This window comes from Equus przewalskii, chromosome 26 (assembly GCF_037783145.1).
Source record: "Equus przewalskii isolate Varuska chromosome 26, EquPr2, whole genome shotgun sequence".
Lineage (NCBI taxonomy): Eukaryota > Metazoa > Chordata > Mammalia > Perissodactyla > Equidae > Equus > Equus przewalskii.
The window spans coordinates 433288-453352 of NC_091856.1; the positions used below are offsets into that span (position 1 = coordinate 433288).

The window sequence follows — 20065 nt, forward strand, 5'->3', positions numbered from 1 at the left end:
TTCCCAGACCACCTTCCAGACCCAACTCCACTCATTCTGTCACCTCACACAGGATCCTGGACTTTGGGGCTCTGCTTTTAAGCAAGGGGAAAGACTAAAGCCACTGCTTCCCAAGTAAGGATTCCTGTAGCCCTTTCTTCCACCCAGACCTCAAGCTCATTAAGGTAGATAATGTTGGGACAGGGCATCTTAGACAACCAGCACTCAACTGAATCAGACAACTGTGAGCCTTCCCATTCAAGTATACGTAGTAGGCAGACAAGAGATACATAGGAAATTTTACTCAATACAAGAAAAGGGGAAACAGGAAAAGAGGCGGCATGAGCAAAGTCAATGCCTTGCTACTGGCAGGGAACCAGAACAGCAGTAACTAGGCCAAATTTTGCAGGACTACCACCAACCTCTCCAATGTCAGACTTACATAGGAATGGGCAGCTCCAGCCACATTCCCCAAGGACAGTAAACCAGAAAGCCCTCCCCACAGACAGATAGCCCAGTGGGCCCCCAGCTTAGGCTCTTCAAAACATGGCAGCTACAGGTCACAAGGCTCCAGCAGAGATGTTTGAAACTCTTCAAGAAGGGTTTCACGGTCATGGGGACAGATCCAGCTCAAACAGGTTTCTAGGTACAGGGGCAGAGACCTGGAGACCAAAAAGGGTAATGCCTAAGGGTAAAGGATAGGCAGAAGGTTGGGCAGCCATTCCCTCCCTTTTATTCACCACCACCCCCAAGAGTTCCAAAGATTCCAAGACACCAACTGCCCCTCAGCCCCAATAGAGCAGATCTCAGCCTCACCATGTAGCATTCTCCTGTGGCAACTTAGTTTGGGCCTCCAGCCTCCGCCAGAGAGCAATGGCCTCATCCCTCCGATCCAGCCTCCTCAGAGTCTGAAGCAGGTGAAAGGAAGCATCTTGATTACCTGGAGCCCAACCCCAGAGTAGAGAGCCTTAGAACTTGACACAGCCTTAAGCATTATTTTATAAAAGGGGAAACTGAGGCCTAGAGTGGAGAAGTATCTTGCCTACGGTCACACACGGAGTCAGGAGTGGGTCATTCCCAACAGTTCCTATCCCTGAGTACTGCCTGCCCAGGACAAAGGGCTCAGCTGACCCTGCTCCAGCCCAGCACACTCCCAGCAGTTATCTTCTTCGTGTCTGAAGAGACTGGGAAGACAGGGGATCTCCTGAGAGGCCTTCATACACACTTTGTATATGTCTGGTATATGTCTGCACACCTGGGTATATCCCTGGGTATATACAGCACAACCCCATTAACCCCTCCAGTCTGGGAATGTCACTCTTACACTAATCCCCAAGTATCACCCCATGGGCCTCTCTGTCATTGTGTGTACATGTCACGCAAGTATACATACCTGGGCACATCTGCACACTGAGGAGGAAGTCCTGTAGGGCTTTGGTATCTTGGCCACTGGTCACCCATCCTAGTCCACGACTAATCAAGGCAGCTGCCCGAAGCTGTTGTAGTGCCACATCTGACGTACACCCCTGCTCACAGTTGGAAGCAGGTCCTGAGGACCACCACCAAAGTCAAGAAGTGTGTTCCCAGCCACACAGTCACCAACTCACCCCCTTGATCTCTTCTTGTGTCTGGAGTCCCTTTCCCTTAAATCTCCTGGTGGACTGAGACACACGGAAAGGGAACGGACATCCACCACCACCACTTCCAGAAGGGAAGAGGATAAGGGAGAGTTACCTTGTTAATAAAAGATAACAAAGATCACCTTGTTCCTTGTCCGTAGGCGTGGCCCGGAAGAGCAGCTCAAGGCACCTGAAATGGGACATGGAGCAGAGGTGAAGAGGAGTCAACATCAGAAATTCTAGGGCGAGCAGGTAAGAATGGAGCTCACCTAGTCAGGTCCCAATCAGAAAATTATCCCCCCACACTTCCCCTAGGGCTCTGGTTGGCTTCCTGGGCTTACCGGCTAAATTCGCTAATTGCCTCTTTTTGGGCCCCCAGTTGCACCCAGGCTTGGCCCCGAAGCAGATGGGTGGCAGAGACCCAGGGTGGGCAATGTGGTGACTCCTTGGTTCCTTTTCTGGCATTTCCCCACGGCTGGGGCATCTTGGGAAGCAGAGATGACATGCGGCTGAGCAGCTCCTCACATACAGTCAAAGCATCCTGTGCGCGGCCTGCCCGGATCAGCGCTGCTGCTGCCTCCAAGAACACCTCAGGCATACAGGGCCCTGTGGGGCAAGGGGGTGGGGAGATCTGGGGTGGGAGGAGGATGTAGTGACTTGAAAAGACATGAGCCACCCCCAACCTCTTCACCAGGCCCTGGTACCATGCATAGACCACCCATTGCTTGCTGCCCTGGACCCCTTGCTCTGGGAACCTTTCCAGTCTGGCCTCCCATATTGGACAGAGACAAGCAGAGGAAAAAAGAGAAAACAGCAGTCCTGCTCTACTCCAAAGGAGACTCCAACCCTCCCACCCCACTGCAGAGAACCTTAAAGAATACTTACCTTTGGCTCTGAGCCATCCAGCAACAGGGCCAACAGGTCCAAGTAATGCTCCGCAGCGTCCTCTGCCCTGAGGAGTCAGCCCATGAGCCTCACCTTAGGCCCTAGCAGGCCCTCCAAAGGCTCTTAGCTAAGAAAAGGATGCTTAAGGGCCCTGGGGAGTGGGAAGGGTGGGGTCTTGGGGCTCCGACCCTAGCTCAGTATGGATCTACCCTCCTTATAGAATGGATTTGAGAAGAGACTACAGAGTTTTAAAGACACGGGTTAGGGTCTGAGTGAAGAGTCCTCAGTTCAGGTCCAGTGGCAAGGCAGGAGGCTGAGGAGTGGGGACCTATGGCCTGCCACTGACTTGTCCATTGCCCCCTGACTCGAAAAAATAGAAGCAGAGTCACACCCCAGGGGAGGCATCAGAAACGGGAAGAGAAGCTCAGGTAAGCAGGGCAGTGGAAGCTCACCTTCCTGTCTGTAGGCATCGGCTTGCTAGCAGGTACTTGGCCTGGCTCTGTGTGCCACAGTAAAGGGGTGAGGCTGGCTCAGGTCGTGGGAGTAGCAACTCTACCTCAATGAGAAGCTGGGGGGCTTCAGAACCGTGAGTAATACTCAAGGTCTAAAAGGGACAAAAAGAAGAAAGTATATCTATCATCTTTGCAAGTCATACTACCTTCTGCTTATACCTTGACTAGTCACCCCAACACAAGCACCTCAGCAATCCCCATATCTTCCCCTGGCACAGTTCCTTACCTCAACCAGTAGCTCCAGGCTCTCCAGCTCTGCTGCAGTGTTCCCCAGTTGCCGATATAGCCTGGAGGCCTCCAGAAGTGCGGGACCCCAGGTTGATCCTCCTTTCAGAGCTGAAAGCAAGTACAGCAGGGCTCTCTGTGGATTGCCCTAGACGGGTGAGAGGACACAAGGCTCAGGTACCGTCCCAAAGCAGAAAGCTGTCCATAACGCCCATGGTTTCCCCAACCCACCCTAGGAATGTCTTTACCATCTTACTGAGACAGGTTCCTAGGGCCGTGTACACCTGGACCAGCACAGGCTGTGGACAGAGACCTGAGGCCGCTTCATGCAGGCTGCTCAGTGCCCTGGACAGCCTCCCTGTGATCAGCTCCTGGAGGCCTGAGGGCAATCAGGGTGTGAGCTTAGAGAGGCCACAGGACAGGAGGTATGATAGGGAAGGTCCACTGAGATGAATGGGACATGACAGGAAAGGCGGGAGCCAAAAGACCCCTTAAGATAGGGAGTAGGGAGAAAAGGAAGAGTCACATCACTAGCTGACCTTGGCGATAGGCAGATGCTGTCAGAAGGACATCCCTCAAGCCCCGGGCATCCTGTATGGTCAGTGGGGCATCTGACTCCTCAGCTGGGAGGTTCCAAGTTTTTAGAAGCAGCAAGAGATCTTCAGAGGCCCCACTCTGGGGAGAGAAGGACAATCAGAGGCTCCAAGCCTGTAACCACCCCTTCTTCTCCTGTCTCAGTCTACTCTGGCTGGACCTTGAACTCAGGGGTTCTCCTGATTCCTATTCCCTCAGTTCTAAGAAATAGATAGCTATGGAGCGAGGATACAGGAAGTAAGAAAAATCTGGGGCAGGGGTAATCTATTCTAGGGTGCCTCCTCACTCACTATAAGCCCATAAGGACACAGGGTAAGGACCATGTTTGGGGTACTGACAAGATGACTGAGGCTGGGAGGTGACTTCAGCAAGGTCATGAGAGACCTAACCCTATCCAAGATCATTAAGCTATTTTTTTTTTTTTTTAAAGATTTTATTTTTTCCTTTTTCTCCCCAAAGCCCTCCAGTACATAGTTGTGTATTCTTCGTTGTGGGTCCTTCTAGTTGTGGCATGTGGGACGCTGCCTCAGCATGGTTTGATGAGCAGTGCCATGTCCGCGCCCAGGATTCGAACCAACGAAACACTGGGCCGCCTGCAGCGGAGCGCGTGAACTTAACCACTCGGCCACGGGGCCAGCCCCTCATTAAGCTATTTTTAAAAACCACACTCGGGGCCGGCTCCGTGGCCGAGTGGTTAAGTTCGCGTGCTCCACCGCGGCGGCCCAGGGTTCGGATCCTGGGTGCGGACATGGCACCGCTCGTCAGGCCACGTTGAGGCGGCGTCCCACATCCCACAACTAGAAGGACCTGCAACTAAGATATACACCTGTGTACAGGGGAGGTTTGGGGAGATAAAGCAGAAAAAAAAAAAAGAAAAAAAGATTGGCAACAGTTGTTAGCCCAGGTACCAATCTTTAAAAAAAAAAACACACTCTCGGGGCCGGCCTGGTGGCACAGCGGTTAAGTGCACACATTCTGCTTCTCGGCGGCGCACCACCAACCCAGCAGCCTTTCCAGCACATAATGATGCTACTGCAGCTGGGAGGGGTGGGAGAAGGGAACAGACCCTTAGATCCAGATCACTCCTCACATTACCTGGCTGCCATTCAGGGTCTGCAGCAGCAAAGTCAGGTCCCCAAGATGGTCAGTGGTCAGCCAGAGAGCAGCCTGCAGAGCAGCCAGGTGGTGAAGGGCAGGGAGCAGCTCCGGTAGAAGGGAGGAAGAATGGAGGACGGAATCCCACAGCGCACTCAGCCCACATTCCAGCCTGGGCTCCAGCTGCTCCTGGGTCTCCAGTACTGTAGAGTACACACATATACAGCTGAGGTGAGACTTCGTCTCTGGCTTTCTTTTTCTGCAGGAGCCCAAAGGTCACAAAGGGGCTCCTGGTCTGAGAGACACTTCGAGAATCAGAAAAGGGCCTGTCTCTCCATGGAGGTGACAGGTTATGTTGCTCCTCCCATCCACCTTGTAAAGATTTAAACCCAAACGGAGGTTGGCAGGGGCATGGAAGGCAATCTCTGGCCCTCACCTCTTTCTAGGCCCTGCTGGATACCCTGTGCCTGGTCCTCAGTGAAACCCTGGGCCAGGCTCGCCCTCAGGGTAATAAAGTTGCAGATGACAGTCAATTCCAAGGGGAGAACAGGAACAGCGGCAGGGAGCCCTAGAGCAATAAATGTTGATCTCACAGATGGCTCCCCCATAAATGATTCCCAAAATAAGATCTCAACCCAGAGATCACCCCACCCCAACCAAAATGGCCTCAGTAAAGAACCCACCCTTCGGACAGAGAGTTTGGAAAGGGCAGAAAGTTCTCCAGGTTAGACCATTCTGGAAACCACTTCTTCAAATGCTGCCATGTGTGTATGTGCGTGTAAGGAAGAAAAAGATTCCCTTGTACAAAGACGATTCCACTCCAGCCCCACCTGTACCTTAAACAGGATTCTCTGCCCCTTGAGTAATCACCTCAATCCCAGAAATGCAGAAAAGGAACTGGTCTCTAGCTGTGCATGGGAACCGACCATCCTGGGGAGGACCCTGCTTACCCTGCAGACAATGGAGAAGTTCCCTGAACCCTTCCAGTGCATCTTGAGCCAACTGCTGTCGCCTCAGAGACAGACCCTGAGCCACCTGCCAAATGTGGGATGGGGTGTCACTGAGGATTAGTCCTTAACTCTCCCAGTGCAACAGCGACAAGGGATGTCATTCTCCAGTCATTTCCGGCTCTTGAGGAAGGTCAAGCTCATCCCCTCTCCAACGGCTGGGGTAAATCCACTGCAAACCCTCTTATGGGGCTGCAAAGCGAGGGTCCCAGCAACCGCGTTACCTTGGCCTGTCGAACTAGCTGATCATTCCTTTGCCTCCACAGGTCCAGGCAGCTGGCATGTGGTGTTGAGGAGCCCAGAGGGGTCTCGTGGGACCTGGTGGCCGAGGTTGGGCCCGCACACTTGGAGGGGGCTGCTACAGGGTAAGCCCTGCCCGGCCGAAGCTCCCACCCGAGCGGAGGGGAGTCTGTGCGCTTGCGCATCCCGGCGCCTCTCCTGGGCTCCCCTCGAGACCCGGCCGGCGGCCTGCCCTTTCCGGGAAAAGCAGACCCTCCCCTCACCGCTGGCCGGGCCGGCGACCCTCGGCTGCGGTTGGTAAGGGTTAGTCCCGGCGGGAAAGACGAGGAAGCGATGAGCCTGGCCCCGGCCAGAGAGGGAGGCCCCAACGCCGGAGGCGGGCGAGTCAGCGGGGAGCTCGTGCCGCTCGCCGTCCGCCTGCGCGGCCTTCGGAGGCCGCGGTCCGAAACCGTCCGGCGCCGGAGCCCGCGCTCGGCCAGCCGCGCAGCCCCACGGGAGGCGCGCGCGGTGCGTGCTGGGAGTTGTAGTGCTGCCGCCCCGCGGAGGCAGCCCCGGCAGAAAGCGCCTCCCAGAGACCCTCCGTAGTCAGCCTGTCCTTTTTGTGCTCACCGTAGAGCGCCAGTGCACAAACCGCAGTCTGACTGCATGCAGCGTGGCCCTGTGCTGTGCAGCCTGCACTGCTCAACGGTACCTGCCCAATCCTTTCAACAAATGGAGCTAGGAGAATTGGATATCCATATGCAAAAAACCCAACAAAAATACTGCGACCCTTACCATACATGAAATCAACTCAAAATGGATAAGTTGAACTTCATTAAAATTAAAAGCTCTTGTGCTACGAAGACGCGATCAAGAAAACGCAAAGAGGGGCCGGCCCGGTGGCGCAGCGGTTAAGTGCGCACGTTCGGCTTCCGGCCGGGGTCCGCGGGTGCGGATCCCGGGTGCGGATCCAGCATGGCTCAGAAGGCCATGCTGCGGTAGGTGTCCCACATATAAAAGTAGAGGAAGATGGCCACGAATGTTAGTTCAGGGCCAGTCTTCCTCAGCAAAAAGAGGAGGATTGCCGGCAGATGTTAGCTCAGGGCTAATCTTCCTCCAAAAAAAAAAACGCAAAGAAAAGTCTCAAAGTAGGAGGAGAAATCTGCAAATCATATATCTCATAATGGACTTGTATCCACAATATATAACTCTCAAAGCTCAATAATAAAAACATTTTTAAAACCATTTTAAGACAGGCAGAAAAATATGAATAGACATTTTACCAAAATAGATACATGAATGGCTAAGAAGCACACAAAAAGATGCTCAGCATCATTAGCCATTAGGGAAATGCAAATTAAAACCATGAGATACCACCGTGCACACACATATAGAATGATTACAATAAAAAATAAAGATAATCCCAAATGTTGGTGAGGATGTGGAGAAACTGGAACTCTCATAAATTGCTGGTGGAAATATAAAATAGTACAGTTACTTTGGAAAACCGTTTGGCAGTTTCTTAAAAAATTAATCATAACCTTACCATAGGACCCAGCAATTCCACTCCAAGGAATCCTCCCAAGAGAAATGAAAACAGATGTCTACACCAACACTTGTATGCAAATGTTCATAGCAGCTACAAAAACATAATGTCCATCAGTTGACCATAGCAATACAATGGAATATGACTCAGCAAAAAAAAAGGGGCAAAAAAATAAAAAATGAATAAAGGCTTTTTAAACAACAAAAATCAAAAGGGGCTTAAAGTGACACATACATCAACATAGATGAACCTCAAAGACATTATTCTAAGTCAAAGAAGCTAGACCAAAAGACCATATATTCCATGATTCCAATTATATGAAATATTCAGAAAAGACAAATCTATAAAAACAGAACACAGATCAGTGGCCTGGAGTGAGATTGGGAATTGATTATAAACAAAGTGTAGGGAATTTGTGGGAGTGATGAAAATTTTCTAAAACTAAATTGTGGCACTTGACAATAGTTTGTTACATAGGATGCTGAAAGCACAAGCAACAAAAGAAAAAATAGGTTGAATTGGACTTCATGAAAATTTTAAAATTTTGTGCTTTAAAGGACACTATCAACAAAAGGAAAAGACAACCCAAAGAATGGATAAAATACTTGCAAATCTAATCTGATAAGAGAATTTATATCTAGACTATAAACAATCCTTATGTGGAAATTAATAAAAGAAACCTTAGTTAAATTGGAGTCAGGAAGGCCTGTAGGGGGAGCTCTCATGCCCTATCACACATGGTCAATTATAGCAAACAGGAAGAGATGTCAGCTTGCACCTTGGACAGGAAGCAAAACTACTTTACTACAGAGGATTTCTCTCCCCATCCCCTTAACACCCTCCCGAATGGACTTTCCTTTAGGACAGTGCCTTCCTACTTCCCCTTTTTCTCTATAAAAGCAGCTCCCCTCCTTTGTTTTCCAGATTTGCCTATGATTTGCCACAGCATGCACATGCCAAATTACAATTCTTTTGGCTATTCCCAAATAAACTCATTTTGAGGGTAAAATGGGTGAATTCTTTTTTTTTTTTTAGGAAGATTAGCCCTGAGCTAACATCCGCTACCAATCCTCCTCTTTGCTGAGGAAGACTGGCCCTGAGCTAACATCTGTGCCCATCTTCCTCTACCTGATATGTGGGACGCCTACCACAGCATGGCTTGCCAAGCAGTGCCATATCCTGACCCCGGATCCGAACCAGTGAACCCTGGGCTGCCCAAGCAAACTGCACACTTAACCACTGCGCCATCCAGCTGGCCCTGAATCTGCTTTTTAAGTTGATACTTGTAACTCAAAAAGACAACCCAATTAAAAAACAAAGGATCTGAATGGACAGTTCTCCAATAAGCACAAAATGCTCAACATCATTAGTCATCAAGGACATACAGGGGGCCGGCCTGGTGGCATAATGGTTGAGTTCATGTCCTCTGCTTCAGCAGCCTTGGGGGGGCTTTGTGGGTTCGGATCCCAGGAGAAGACCTACACATTGCTCATGAGCCACGCTGCGGCAGGAGTCTCACAAACAAAATAGAGGAAGACTGGCACAGATGTTAGCTCAGGGCCAGTCTTCTTCCCCCAAAAAATAAATAAATAAAAAATAAAAATAATAAAAATAAAAAAAAAGACACGCAAACCCAAACCACCATGAGATACTACTTCACACCCACTAAGATGGTGAGGATCCAAGGTAGATAATAGTAAGTATTGGCATGGATGTGCAGAAATTGGCACCCTCATACACTGCTGATGGGAATGTAAAATGGTACAGCAGCTTTGGGAAAGAGACACACCGTTCCTCAAAAAGTTAAACATAGATTTACCATATGACCTAGCAATTCCCCTATATTTACCACTTGGTATAAACCCAAGAGAAATGAAAACATATGTCCAAGTAAAACTTGTATATGGATGTTCATAGCAGCATTATTCATAATAACAAAAAGGTAAAAACAACCCAAATGTCCACCAGTGGATGAATGGATAAACAAAATATGATATATCCATGAAATGGAATATTATTTGGCTATAAAAAGAAACGAAGTACTGATACATGGTGCAACATGGATGAAGATTGAAAACATTAGGCCAATGAAAGAAGCCAAATAGAAAAGGCCACATATTGTATGATTCCATTTCTATGAAATGTCCAGAATATGCAAATATAGTCAGAAAGTAGCTTAGCGGTTGCCTAGGGCTAGCGGTGGAGGTGGGGAGGGTTGGAGGGTGAGAGGGAAGAGTATCGAGTTTCTTTTTGGGTTGATGAAAATGTTCTAAGATTGTTTGTGGTGGTGGTTTACAACCGTGAATAGACTAAAAATCATTTAATTCTACACCTTAAATGGGTGAATTTTATGGTAAATTGTACCTCAAAAAAGCTCTTTAAAAAGAAACAATAAGTTAGTGTGGAATGGGCTCTGACGTCAAGTAAAAGGCAGGGATAAGAATTTTTAATAGTGTAATGTATCTTTCCCTAAAAAGATCTTGTAGGTAGATCAGGAGAAAAGGAAACAGTGGTTGGCAGATCAGCTGCTTATCCTGAGGCTGAGGGGAACGGGGCTCCCTGAAAAAAAGTGCGGGGGGAACTAAACAAGGATAGGGTAAGGGAATGGGGTCTGAAATCTTTCCCATGGGTGCTAGGGATGGAGAAAGGGTCTTTATTTCTTCTCACAAAGGCACTGTCTATTCACTAAATGATGCTTGGGATCTGTGTCCACCAGACTGAGGAGGGGGGAAGGAGATTTTTTTCCTAATTAATTTTACAGTCTAGCTGGGGCCTAACCTCTCCCCTTGCATTATTAAACCCATTCCTGCCAGAGTTACCAGTGTCCTATCCTCTAGTTGTCTGAAACAGTATATACACTTTTCATCATTTATTTGACCTCTGTAGCACTGGAGACTGTTGGCCATTGATAATTAGGACTCCTCCTTTAGGCCCCACAGCAGTGAACACCTTTACCTCACCATCACTGCTACTCAGCTTCTCTTCTTCTTCCTGTCAAGCAGAAGTCAGTCCTGACTCACAATTTAACACCTGTTCTTCTCTCTCTCAGTGGTCTCATCTCCTCCTGTCCTGGGCTCTCAAACCTCAAACCCCAGTCCTGATCCTTCTCCTCAGAGCCTCTTCTCCACTCTTTTGATGGACATTTCCACAAAGATTTCATGCCAGTACTTCAACATGACACAGGAGTAGCAAGCTAAATGGAGGGCACAGGACACATGCATGAGGAGCATTAGATTCAAACAGTTTTGGCTTCAAGTCAAGAATAATCCATGGGACAAGATGGAATGCTGTGTAAGATGGGCAAGTAGGTCTGATAAAAGGGAGCACAGGTTGGGAAACTAGGGAGGCCTCCACAGAAATGAAGGGCAAAGGGTGTCCTGGAGTGAAACAACACAGTTAAGGAGAAGACACAGCACTACTGGGGCTTTAGAGAGTAAAAGTCTGTGTGCTCCATGATGCCTGGGCTTATCTTTTCAGCCATCTCTGTTATCAGCCAAAGCAGAAAAATTTAATAAAATATGTTGCATGGCAAAGGAAAACAGAAGGTGGGATAATAGGAGTAATTTGGGAAGAGGTGGAGGAATGAATTCAGACAACTCCAACCACGTCTCAAAGGTTCTCAGGTGCAGCCAGGTCTGGATAAAATGGCTGATCCCATCTGTGCTTGGTGAGAGGCGAGACGCCCTCTCCCTAGCCCCTATATGATGTAGGGACTCCCCCACATCTCAGACACACATATTTACATTATTATTTTATTCCACTTTGGAGACCACCCCCAAGTCCCTCAGATGCATCCAAAACAGGAATTAGGGATCAGCCCCACTACAATTTTGAACTATAAAATAATGAACTCCCAAATGCCAGTAACTCTTAGCTGCATGGTGGTAAGAGGTGTGCCTGAGCCTCTCTTACAGATGATCCAGCACCCACAGAGGCCAGGCTAGACTGTTCTCCAGCTCTCTCCATGGCCAGGAGCCAGCACCCACAGCCTAGGCTACCTCTGCTGGGCCAGAACTAGCTGCCTGAACCAGGAGTTCACAGCACCATCCACTCGCATCACCAAAGCTATGCCCAGGAAAAGTCCCACGCTGCTCACAATGAAGCCCACGGCCTCAAAAATGAACCTGGAAGGAAAGGTGGAATATCAGCAGACACTGAGAGTAGGTCTAGAGCCTTCCCCTGCTGAGGCAAAACCTTGACCACCCTGGATATTCATTCTTTGCTCCAAGCTTCACCCTCCCCAACACCCCTACTTCTCAAGCAAATCTACTCACTTGGGGGCAAATACCTTCCAGACCATGAGATGCCTGCGGAGGACGGAGGCTGCCAAAGCACAGGCCAGAATCTAAAGGAGGAGAGGAGGGGTCAAGTTACTTGCGAAGGGGAGGAGGAAACAGGTCAAGGAGAGACTTGCTGTAGGCCACTGTGAAGAACAGGACAAGTAGGAAAGTATGGCGTGTCGGTAGAAAAAAACTTGGGCTAGGAGTTAGGAGACCTAATTCTTTCCCTGGCCCCACCATGACTCACTGTGTGACCTTGGGCAAGCACCTTCCATCTCTGCCACTAACACTCAGGCTCTGCCTTCCAGGATGGAGGAAGATGTCAGAGTCACACCTTCTGCCTCTGAAGGATAGGAAGCAGATCCATGACCACAGCTTGGAAAAGAATCCTGACCATCACCTCAGCTTTTCCAGTCTGTCCACTAAGGCAGTAATCCCCAAATGCAACCAGCAGGGTCCAGATCTAGCTTATAGAGAGGAACCAATCCGAGACTAGGATTAAGGACACGCAGGTTCCAGTCTCAATACTGCCATGTGAGGCCACTGGCCTTGCACAACCACTTCACTTATCTTTACCTCAGTCAAGGCTCTCTCCCAGGGTTTTGGCAAAGTATGAAAGAAAGAATGTGACGTATACGCGTGAGAAAAGGTCACTAACTTCATGATCACTCCCCTGCACCCACCTGAATACCAAGGACAAAGAGGTACTTGAGGCCCAGCTGCAGCAGCGCTGCATTGAAGTGGTGAGGTACATCCCGGAGCCTCATCTCCATCAGCGGCTCCTCCTCCTCCTCAGCTTCATTCCCTGGGGGCTGCCGCCTCTTCTGGGGCCCTTGACTCTCACAAAGGAAGGGCCAGAGCAGGAGCAATGGGCAACCTACTACCTCAGAGGAAGACAAGGCTAGAATCAATGGGGAACCCAGGGGCCAGGCCACTCTGGCCCCCAACCACCCTAGTTGGCTCAGCCTCTAATCAGTGTAAGGCAAGGGGTGCCAAAGATCCAACAAAGTCACATCTCCACTCAAATCCAGGGGTTTCCTTTCCTTCCACAGAGCCAGAGGGAATAATAGAAGCAAGGGAGGAATCAGGAAGTACCTGCGAAGAGGAGATGGGAGGCAAAGGTGTTGGCTCCCACCAGTAAAGCAGGCAGCCAGGTAGAGGAGCCATGACCTTCTGGGAATCCAACAAAGGCTGCATGCCAATGGATAGCTGGAAAGACAGGCTGGTGGCCCGTGGAGTAGAAGGTCTGTGTGGCCATGAGGGCCCAAGCAGAGACTGCCTGCCATGGCACAGTAAAAGGACCTGTGGGAAGAGATACGCCTCTTTATGGTCACATCCCATTTCCTAATTCATAGCCTTCTGCCCTATGATCATAAACTCCTACCACTTCAGTGCTAATTCTCATACACACACACACACACACACACACGCCCATCATCCAAACCTCTTTATAGCCAACACTCTGTATTCTAATTCCTTCTGTGACACAAAGTGCCATTACTCTAATCTGAACCCCATTGTGGTCAATCTCTTTCTCTCTCTCATACGCACAAAGCTCACTAGGACATTATATACTCAATTCACCACTCCCATCACTGGAAAATCAGGAAATGCGCTCATGAGGATGTAGCATTTCCATAAGAAATGAGTCTTGGAGTACTCTGTCTCCCTCCTCCACGAACCCCGCTGGCCCTGAGAGTCAATGGGAGGCATAAGTTAGCTTGGCTATCGCAGATAAGAGAGAGGAGATCAAGAAGACCCTCCAAACTGTGTGGGGCATGAAATCCTGTGTCAAGGCGAAGAACCTGAGGAGCAACACCTCCCTGAAAACAAGAGGGGCCGAACTCACATCACTACTGTCTTTGGAGGAATCAGGGCTGAGATAGGTATTTACCAGGGGTGGTGATGGGTATCCCAGCAGCAAGCAGATGCAGGAGAAGGAAGCTCTGAAGAAACAGAAGCAGGAACACAAGGCTAATGCGCTCTGCATGCAACAGCAGAAGTGGGAAGGCCAAGAGGGTGAGGGCTGTGACCACAGCAGCTGAGTAGACACTCCCCAACTGACGGGCAGCCACAGTCAGGGGCCTCTGAGGTTTGGCCCTCTCTAGCCGGCCCCGGAATTCCTCCTGCATATGTCGGTAGATTTGAGGAACCACATAATCCAGGTCAGCCTGAGAAGTAGGGGGGCCTGAGAAGGGAGCGAGGACAGTCCTGCTCTTTGGAGCACCCGTTGCAGCCTTCACCAGCACCGTCACAGGCCTCCAGAGCAGCAGCATGAGCCCTGAAGCAGCCAACCCTGCCACAGCCCTAGGCAGCACTACTGATGCCCCAGCGACCAGGGCCCGGAGACGTGGGGGTGCTTCATCTGCCCCAGATGCCAATGCCCAGTAGGCAGCAGTGCCCAGTACCATTACGGGCAGCCCCCAGCGCACAAAGAGTACAGGGGGCTCAGGGCTCTTGAGATCACCATAGCGACGAAGCCATAGGCGCACAGCAGCTAACAGAGCCACCAGCGCCCCCACGCAAGCTCCATACCACAAATTCTTGGCTCGACCACCCACCATGGAGGCCAGAGGACTCAGCCAGGGAGAGGAGCGGCAAGCAGGTGTCTCTTCAGGGCAGCGATGAAAAAGCCCAGCTAGCCTTATACATAAAAGTAACCCAACTCCGAGCCCCAGGGCCTGCACACCATTGTGCCGTGGGGGGCCTGTGGGGGCTGAAAAGCCAAGGCGAGGTATTGTGAGTAGCTTAGGTGGCAGCAGCCTGCCCTCCCAGTGAAGCCGGACAACCAGGAGCAAGATGAGTGAGCCCAAAAGGAAGGGGGTGGCCCTGGCCTCAGCAACAACAAAACTATCAGAGAAGAAAGCAGCAAAGCGAATGAGCAAGAGTAACAGGACAGGCCCAGGGATGGGAAGCAGGGCTGCCAGGGGCCTCTTGGACCCCCAGTCAGCCCAGGCTTTCCACAGAAAAGGCAGAAGTGAGCCCACTGCAGCCATGGCCCCTAGAATCACTGGATCCAGCTTCAGCTCAGTAGTTGCCAGGAGTCCAGCACACACTATGGCCCCAGCCAGGCCCCAGGCCATGGGGATCAGGAGGAGACGATGGAAGCAGAAGCCTGGGGATGTCGCCCACTGGGATACCAGCAGGCAGAGAAAGCAGGCAGCAGCCAAGATAGCAGCACCCACTGCCATGCGGATCAGAGAGAAACGAGCCCAAGACTCAAGGCACATGGCCTGAACTCCCCGCAGGAACTGCTGCAGCTCAGGAATCACAGTCTGCAGTGCTGCCTCAGCCCTCTGCGGGCTTTGCAGAAGCCGCTGGTAGTCAGCAGAGGCCTTGGAGAAGAGGTTCTGCAGCCGATGAAGCTCTTTAACTTGGAGGTCCTGAGCAGCAGCTGAGTAGGTGTAAAGAAATCGGGACACCTGGCAGAATAGGTCAGAGGCCAAGGGGAACAGGTCAGAAATATAAATTGGGACTGAGGTAAGGATAGGTATTACCAAAGGGAAAACCTGGAAATCAGGGACCCAAACTCTGTCCAGGACAGTGGGGAAGGGAAGGGTAAGGGCCATGGAAGGTGGGATTAAGACTGAACAAAGGATGATGGAGCGGGTAATTGTGCTTCTCCCATGCCCACCCTAGCTGTCACCTGGAAGCTCAGCCCACTACCTACCTGCTGGGCATTGAGATGGAGAGCTGAGGCTTGGGCCAAAGCAGAGAAGTGAGGCTGGGAGTCTTTGACTTCTGAGAACAGCTCAGCTATCACCTCCCCAATGTTCCCAAATGGGATGGGGAGGCCCAGCAGCAGGGCCAGTGTAGGCACAAGGCTGATTTGAGGAATTACCTCTGGCTCCTAGAGGACAAGAACGGGTCAATAGTTTGCCACAGAGCCGAAGTCAGTGTTTAGGACAGAAGATATAGGGGTCCAGGTAGGAAATGAGAGTGAGGATGCCCAGGGTCATGAATTTGGGGGCCTAAAATGGAGCGATCCACAAGGAAGCTGTGATTAGGATGGGGCTTGAATACCAGGCGGGCATATAAAGCACACCTGAGGCCTCACCTCTGGTGGCGCGCTGGGGAAGAGGGCTGCGGGACTGTACAGAAAAAGTGCAGCCGATATCTCCAGTTCACTGTCCCCTCCATGGTCCCCACTCATGGTCATCCCATGGTCTCCAATCACCACCAGCAGTGTGTCATTCTCCAGACGCTCCACAAGTTCCCTGGGGGCCAAGAAACATGTCAGGGGGTAGGGATGGATAAAGATTTTCTCAGGGGCCCATTAACTCTCAGCCATAACTTCTAAAGGGCCTAGACCTTTAGCAGAGACATCTCTTCAGTCATAACCCTAGCGCCCAAAGCCACATGCTAAGTCACTCAAGATGGATGAGACCCCTAGCTTCAGAAAAAAGGCCTAGAGAAGATAGAATTCAGGCAAGAAAGAGGCTCCAAGATAAGGACTTCTTCTCTTAGGATCATACATCCTGAGATTCTTAGACACAAACCCACTCCGCCAGCCAATATCCCACACTCACTGGATCACCTGGTCCATTTGACTAAGTTTCTTGGCCATTTCAGGGTGGTAAGGGCCATGTTTGTGGCCACAGTGATCCACACCCAGGAAGTGAGCGATCAGCACGTCCCATTCACCACTGTCCACTGTGAAGGGAGAACACTGAGCACAGGACTAAGGCCCACTCCTCAACCCCAGCCAGGTCTGATGCTCCTGTGTCAGGGACCAACCCCAGGTCATTGCACCCATGGGAGGCTCAGAATTTGCGGACTGAAGTAGCCCTCCCCAGCTCCCAGTCTTCGTCAGGCCTGCCTCTGGCCCCATGCTCACTGGTTGGGTAGAGGTGTTCCAGGATGCCATTGTCCACTGTGTGCAGGTCTCTGACATTAAAGGATGGGAAAAAGAAAGCTTGGGAGAAAGCTCCAGGAAAAAGATCTTTCCAGGTATCATCTCCCATGAAGACCACACGCCTTCCTGCAGGGAAATGAGAGTGGGTCACAGCCTGAGCAGGAGTCGGGGCAGGGGGATAGAGGAGGCCCTTTAAAGACCTATCAGAAATTCCAACCATGCACTCTAAGGCACAGCAATTCCATCCAGCAACTCTTTATCCTGCAGGGCCTAAAATTTTATGCCAGGAAGCTTTCCCTGATAACTGTGCTCCACCCAGACCTCTCCTTGTTCCTACAAAAGGCTCTGCCAGCTCTCAGTCCCTGGCTATCTGCACTGCTCTGTTTTTCCTAGGTGTTATCAGTGAGTGGACAAGGTCTGAACCCTCTGCTCTCTCCTAACTTGTGAGGGCCCCAGACCCACATCTTCTCCTCTTTCTCTCTCCCTTCCCCCTTTACTGAGAGCTCCCCAAAAGGAAAACCATCAGCCCATGCAGATTAAACTCCACAAGGACAAAGCCAGACCTGCACCCCTGCATGCAGCACCCTGCTCTCTTTCTCCTCCCCTGTCCTCTCACAGCATAGCCAAGCATGCAGCTGGGCACTCAGAGTTCTGGCTCTCTGACTTCTAAAGAAGAAATTTGCCAAGGTACTCCTGGCCTCCAAAGAGGCCCAGACAAACCTGCATTGGTGAGCTGCTTAATGAGATTGTCTTCCACTATGGCATAGCTGGCAAAGTTACTGCCAGCATCGATAAAGGTAGGCAGTGAGCCTGTGGTGAGGGCCTTGAGGCGCTGCATGGTGGTGGTGGGTGGGTGAGCCTTTGACTGGTAGAGCCTGGCATGGTGGGGCTGAATCTCCAGGATCCTCTGCAAGGATCCCAGTTTGCCCAGGAAGGGTAGGGAGACAGGAGGCTCCCCAGGAACGTGTGAGCGCTGGGGCTGGGCGAAGTCAAATCGCAGAGCATCTATGAGCACCAACACAACTCGAGAGAAGCGAGAAGCCATCCAGCAGGCCCCAGGCTCCCCTCGGCTCCCCCATGGCAGGGACCCAGGGCCTGGGGGCTCTCGGCAGCTGCTATGGTTGTTGAGCTCCAAACGGGTGAGCAGGAAGCCACCGGTGAAGAGGGCAATGCCTGCGTAGAAGAGGAAGCTGACCCAGGCCAGGAAGAGCAGCACCGAGATCTTCTGCATCCTGGTGGTGGCGAGGGAGGGAATTCATCACTGTGGAGCAAAGAACCAGTGGATATTCTGGTCCCTCAATACAAAGCCCAGCTAGAATCACTTCTTGTTGGAAGCCTTGCTAAAGATAAACAGACCCATAGCCAACCCAATGCAACTTTCCTCTCTACCAGTTATACCAGTGTTAGGTGAGGTCCGCAGACTATGGGCATCAACCTGGAGCGGTTGTTAAAAATACTGATTAGCAGGCCCCACCCCAGACCCACTGAATCAGGATCTTGGGGGCGGGGCACAGGAATTTGCACAAGTACTCCGGAACATCCTAACGACGAAAACACAGGCCAGGAGGGAAACTTATTCCACGTGGCAGAGTGCTCCCACAGCCCGCTTCTGCGCCCCTCTCCGCGCCAATCTCAACACCCCTGGGGCGGCCCGGGCTCGCGGCCGAGGGAGAACCCGGGAACGCGACGGCGCCGCCGGGAGGGACGGAGGGACGAGGGGAGGAGTCACGCTCCGCGTCCAGACGGCCGGCGAGCCAAAGCCGCGCGCAGAGGTGCGGCGTCTCGGGTCGTTGGGCCTCGCCGGGCCCCAGACGTCCTCCGGCGGCTACCCGCCTCGGCCCGAGCCCCCGGCCCCCGGTCCGGGCACGCTGGGCTGCGAGCTGAGGGCTCCCTCACCGCGCGGAGAGAGGGGCGTGCGAGGGGCCCGGAGCCCAGCTCACCTTGAACGGCGCCCGGAAGTGCGGCGGCGGCCCAGCGGCCTGGCGGCGGCGCGCGCGAAACAGCGGCCCCCGGGCGGACGCCACCTGCCGGCACCGCGAGGAGGAGCGGGAGGAGCGCAGGGCCGGCCGTGGGGAGGAGGGGGAGGAGCAGGAGGAGCGCAGGGCCGGCCCCGGGGAGGAGAGGGAGGAGCGCGGGGCCCGCCGAGGAGCTTGAGGGAGGGTTACAGCACCTCGGGAGCAGAATGCCTGCAAGGGCTAAGCGGGAAGAGTTCAGAGAACCCTATCCATTCTTGGTTAAGACAAAAAACTAGGCCTCTGGAATAAAATTTAGCTTGAATCCTACCTCTGCCACTCACTGTCGTCACTGGCATTACCTCGTCTAAAACAGGGATAAATACTTATTTTCTCCCTCTTGTTTAGCTGACTCCAAATGACAGATTTTATTATTCCTCCTCTCCAGTTCTTTCACTGACTCTTACAACTCAATAATAACAAAATAAGTAATCCAGTTTAAAAATGGGCAAAGGGTCTGAAGAGACATTTCTCCAAAGAAGATATATAAATCACCAATAAACACGTGAAAAGATACTCAGCATCATTAGCCATCAGGGAAGTGCTGGCGATACCACTTCAAACCCACTAGATGGCTATATCAAAAAGATGAATAAGAAATACTGGTGTGGATGTGAAGAAATTTGAATTTTCATACACTGCTGTTGGGATTGTAAAATGGTGCAGCAGCTCTGGAAAACAGTTTGGCAGTTCAAAACGTTAAACATAGAGTTACCATATGACCCAGCAATTCCATTCCTGGGTATATACCCAAGAGAACTGAAAACATGTGTACACAAAAACTTGCACATGAAGGTTCATAGTAGCATTATCCATAGTAGCCAAAAGGTGGCAACAACCCAAATGGCCTTCACTGATGAATAAACAAAATATAGAATATCTATACAATAGAATACTGTTCAGCCATAAGGAGGAAAGCAGCACTGCTATATGCTACTACATGCACGAACCTTAAAAACATGCTGAGTGCAAGAAGCTGAGCACAAAATAGCACATATCCTATTATTCATTTATATGAATATGTAAATCTACAGAGACAAAAAAATGAGTTAGTGGTTGCCTAGGGCTCGGGGGCAGGGGAGGGACTTAATGGGTGCTGGGTTTTGTGGCCCGGTGGGGATAGGGGAGCGGTGATGAAAATGGCCTAAAATCGTGATGTTCAACAACTCTGTAAATATACTACCAATTAGTGAGTTTACATTTTAAATGGGTGAGTTGTATTGTCTGTAAATTATTT

General features: G+C 51.1%; 2 protein-coding genes across 4 annotated transcripts; both read right to left on the reverse strand.

Annotated features, from left to right (window-relative positions):
• Positions 1–266: 266 nt before the first annotated feature.
• FANCG (FA complementation group G) lies at positions 267–6978 on the reverse strand. 2 transcript variants are annotated; one of them, XR_542516.2, is made up of 14 exons: positions 6141–6881; positions 5860–5944; positions 5346–5477; positions 4910–5112; positions 3760–3895; positions 3469–3599; positions 3222–3368; positions 2936–3087; positions 2484–2550; positions 1940–2229; positions 1742–1788; positions 1373–1528; positions 796–887; positions 267–641 (listed from the first exon to the last, which is right to left on the reverse strand). XR_542516.2 is itself a non-coding variant. In XM_008508517.2 (14 exons), exons 1-14 carry the CDS (start codon positions 6339–6341, stop codon positions 533–535), a joined length of 1980 nt encoding a protein of 659 aa, XP_008506739.1. In that variant the 5' UTR covers positions 6342–6978; the 3' UTR covers positions 267–532. The 2 variants fall into 2 exon arrangements, 1 of the variants encoding a protein (XP_008506739.1); XM_008508517.2 differs by having other exon boundaries at positions 796–919; positions 6141–6978.
• Positions 6979–11419: 4441 nt separating this feature from the next.
• PIGO (phosphatidylinositol glycan anchor biosynthesis class O) lies at positions 11420–18889 on the reverse strand. Of its 2 annotated transcripts, none has more exons than XM_008508514.2 (11): positions 18757–18889; positions 17537–18077; positions 16799–16942; positions 16491–16614; positions 16019–16178; positions 15632–15811; positions 13856–15383; positions 13057–13263; positions 12645–12841; positions 11956–12026; positions 11420–11805 (listed from the first exon to the last, which is right to left on the reverse strand). In XM_008508514.2, exons 2-11 carry the CDS (start codon positions 18045–18047, stop codon positions 11676–11678), a joined length of 3252 nt encoding a protein of 1083 aa, XP_008506736.1. In that variant the 5' UTR covers positions 18048–18077; positions 18757–18889; the 3' UTR covers positions 11420–11675. The 2 variants fall into 2 exon arrangements, with proteins under 2 accessions (XP_008506736.1, XP_008506737.1); XM_008508515.2 differs by having other exon boundaries at positions 17537–18048; positions 18757–18868.
• Between the last annotated feature and the right edge of the window lie 1176 nt (positions 18890–20065).

Coding starts and splice junctions, on each gene's coding strand:
- FANCG (XM_008508517.2), bottom strand. CDS start 6,341: ATGCGCAAGCGCACAGACTCCCCTCCGCTCGGGTGGGAGCTTCGGCCG. Junction 5,478..5,859: donor ACTTCTCCATTGTCTGCAGG/GTAAGCAGGGTC, acceptor TTATTGCTCTAG/GGCTCCCTGCCGCTGTTCCT. Junction 1,529..1,741: donor GCCTACGGACAAGGAACAAG/GTGATCTTTGTT, acceptor GGTGGTCCTCAG/GACCTGCTTCCAACTGTGAG.
- PIGO (XM_008508514.2), bottom strand. CDS start 18,047: ATGCAGAAGATCTCGGTGCTGCTCTTCCTGGCCTGGGTCAGCTTCCTC. Junction 16,943..17,536: donor TAAGCAGCTCACCAATGCAG/GTTTGTCTGGGC, acceptor ATTTCCCTGCAG/GAAGGCGTGTGGTCTTCATG. Junction 12,842..13,056: donor CTCCCATCTCCTCTTCGCAG/GTACTTCCTGAT, acceptor CCTCTGAGGTAG/TAGGTTGCCCATTGCTCCTG.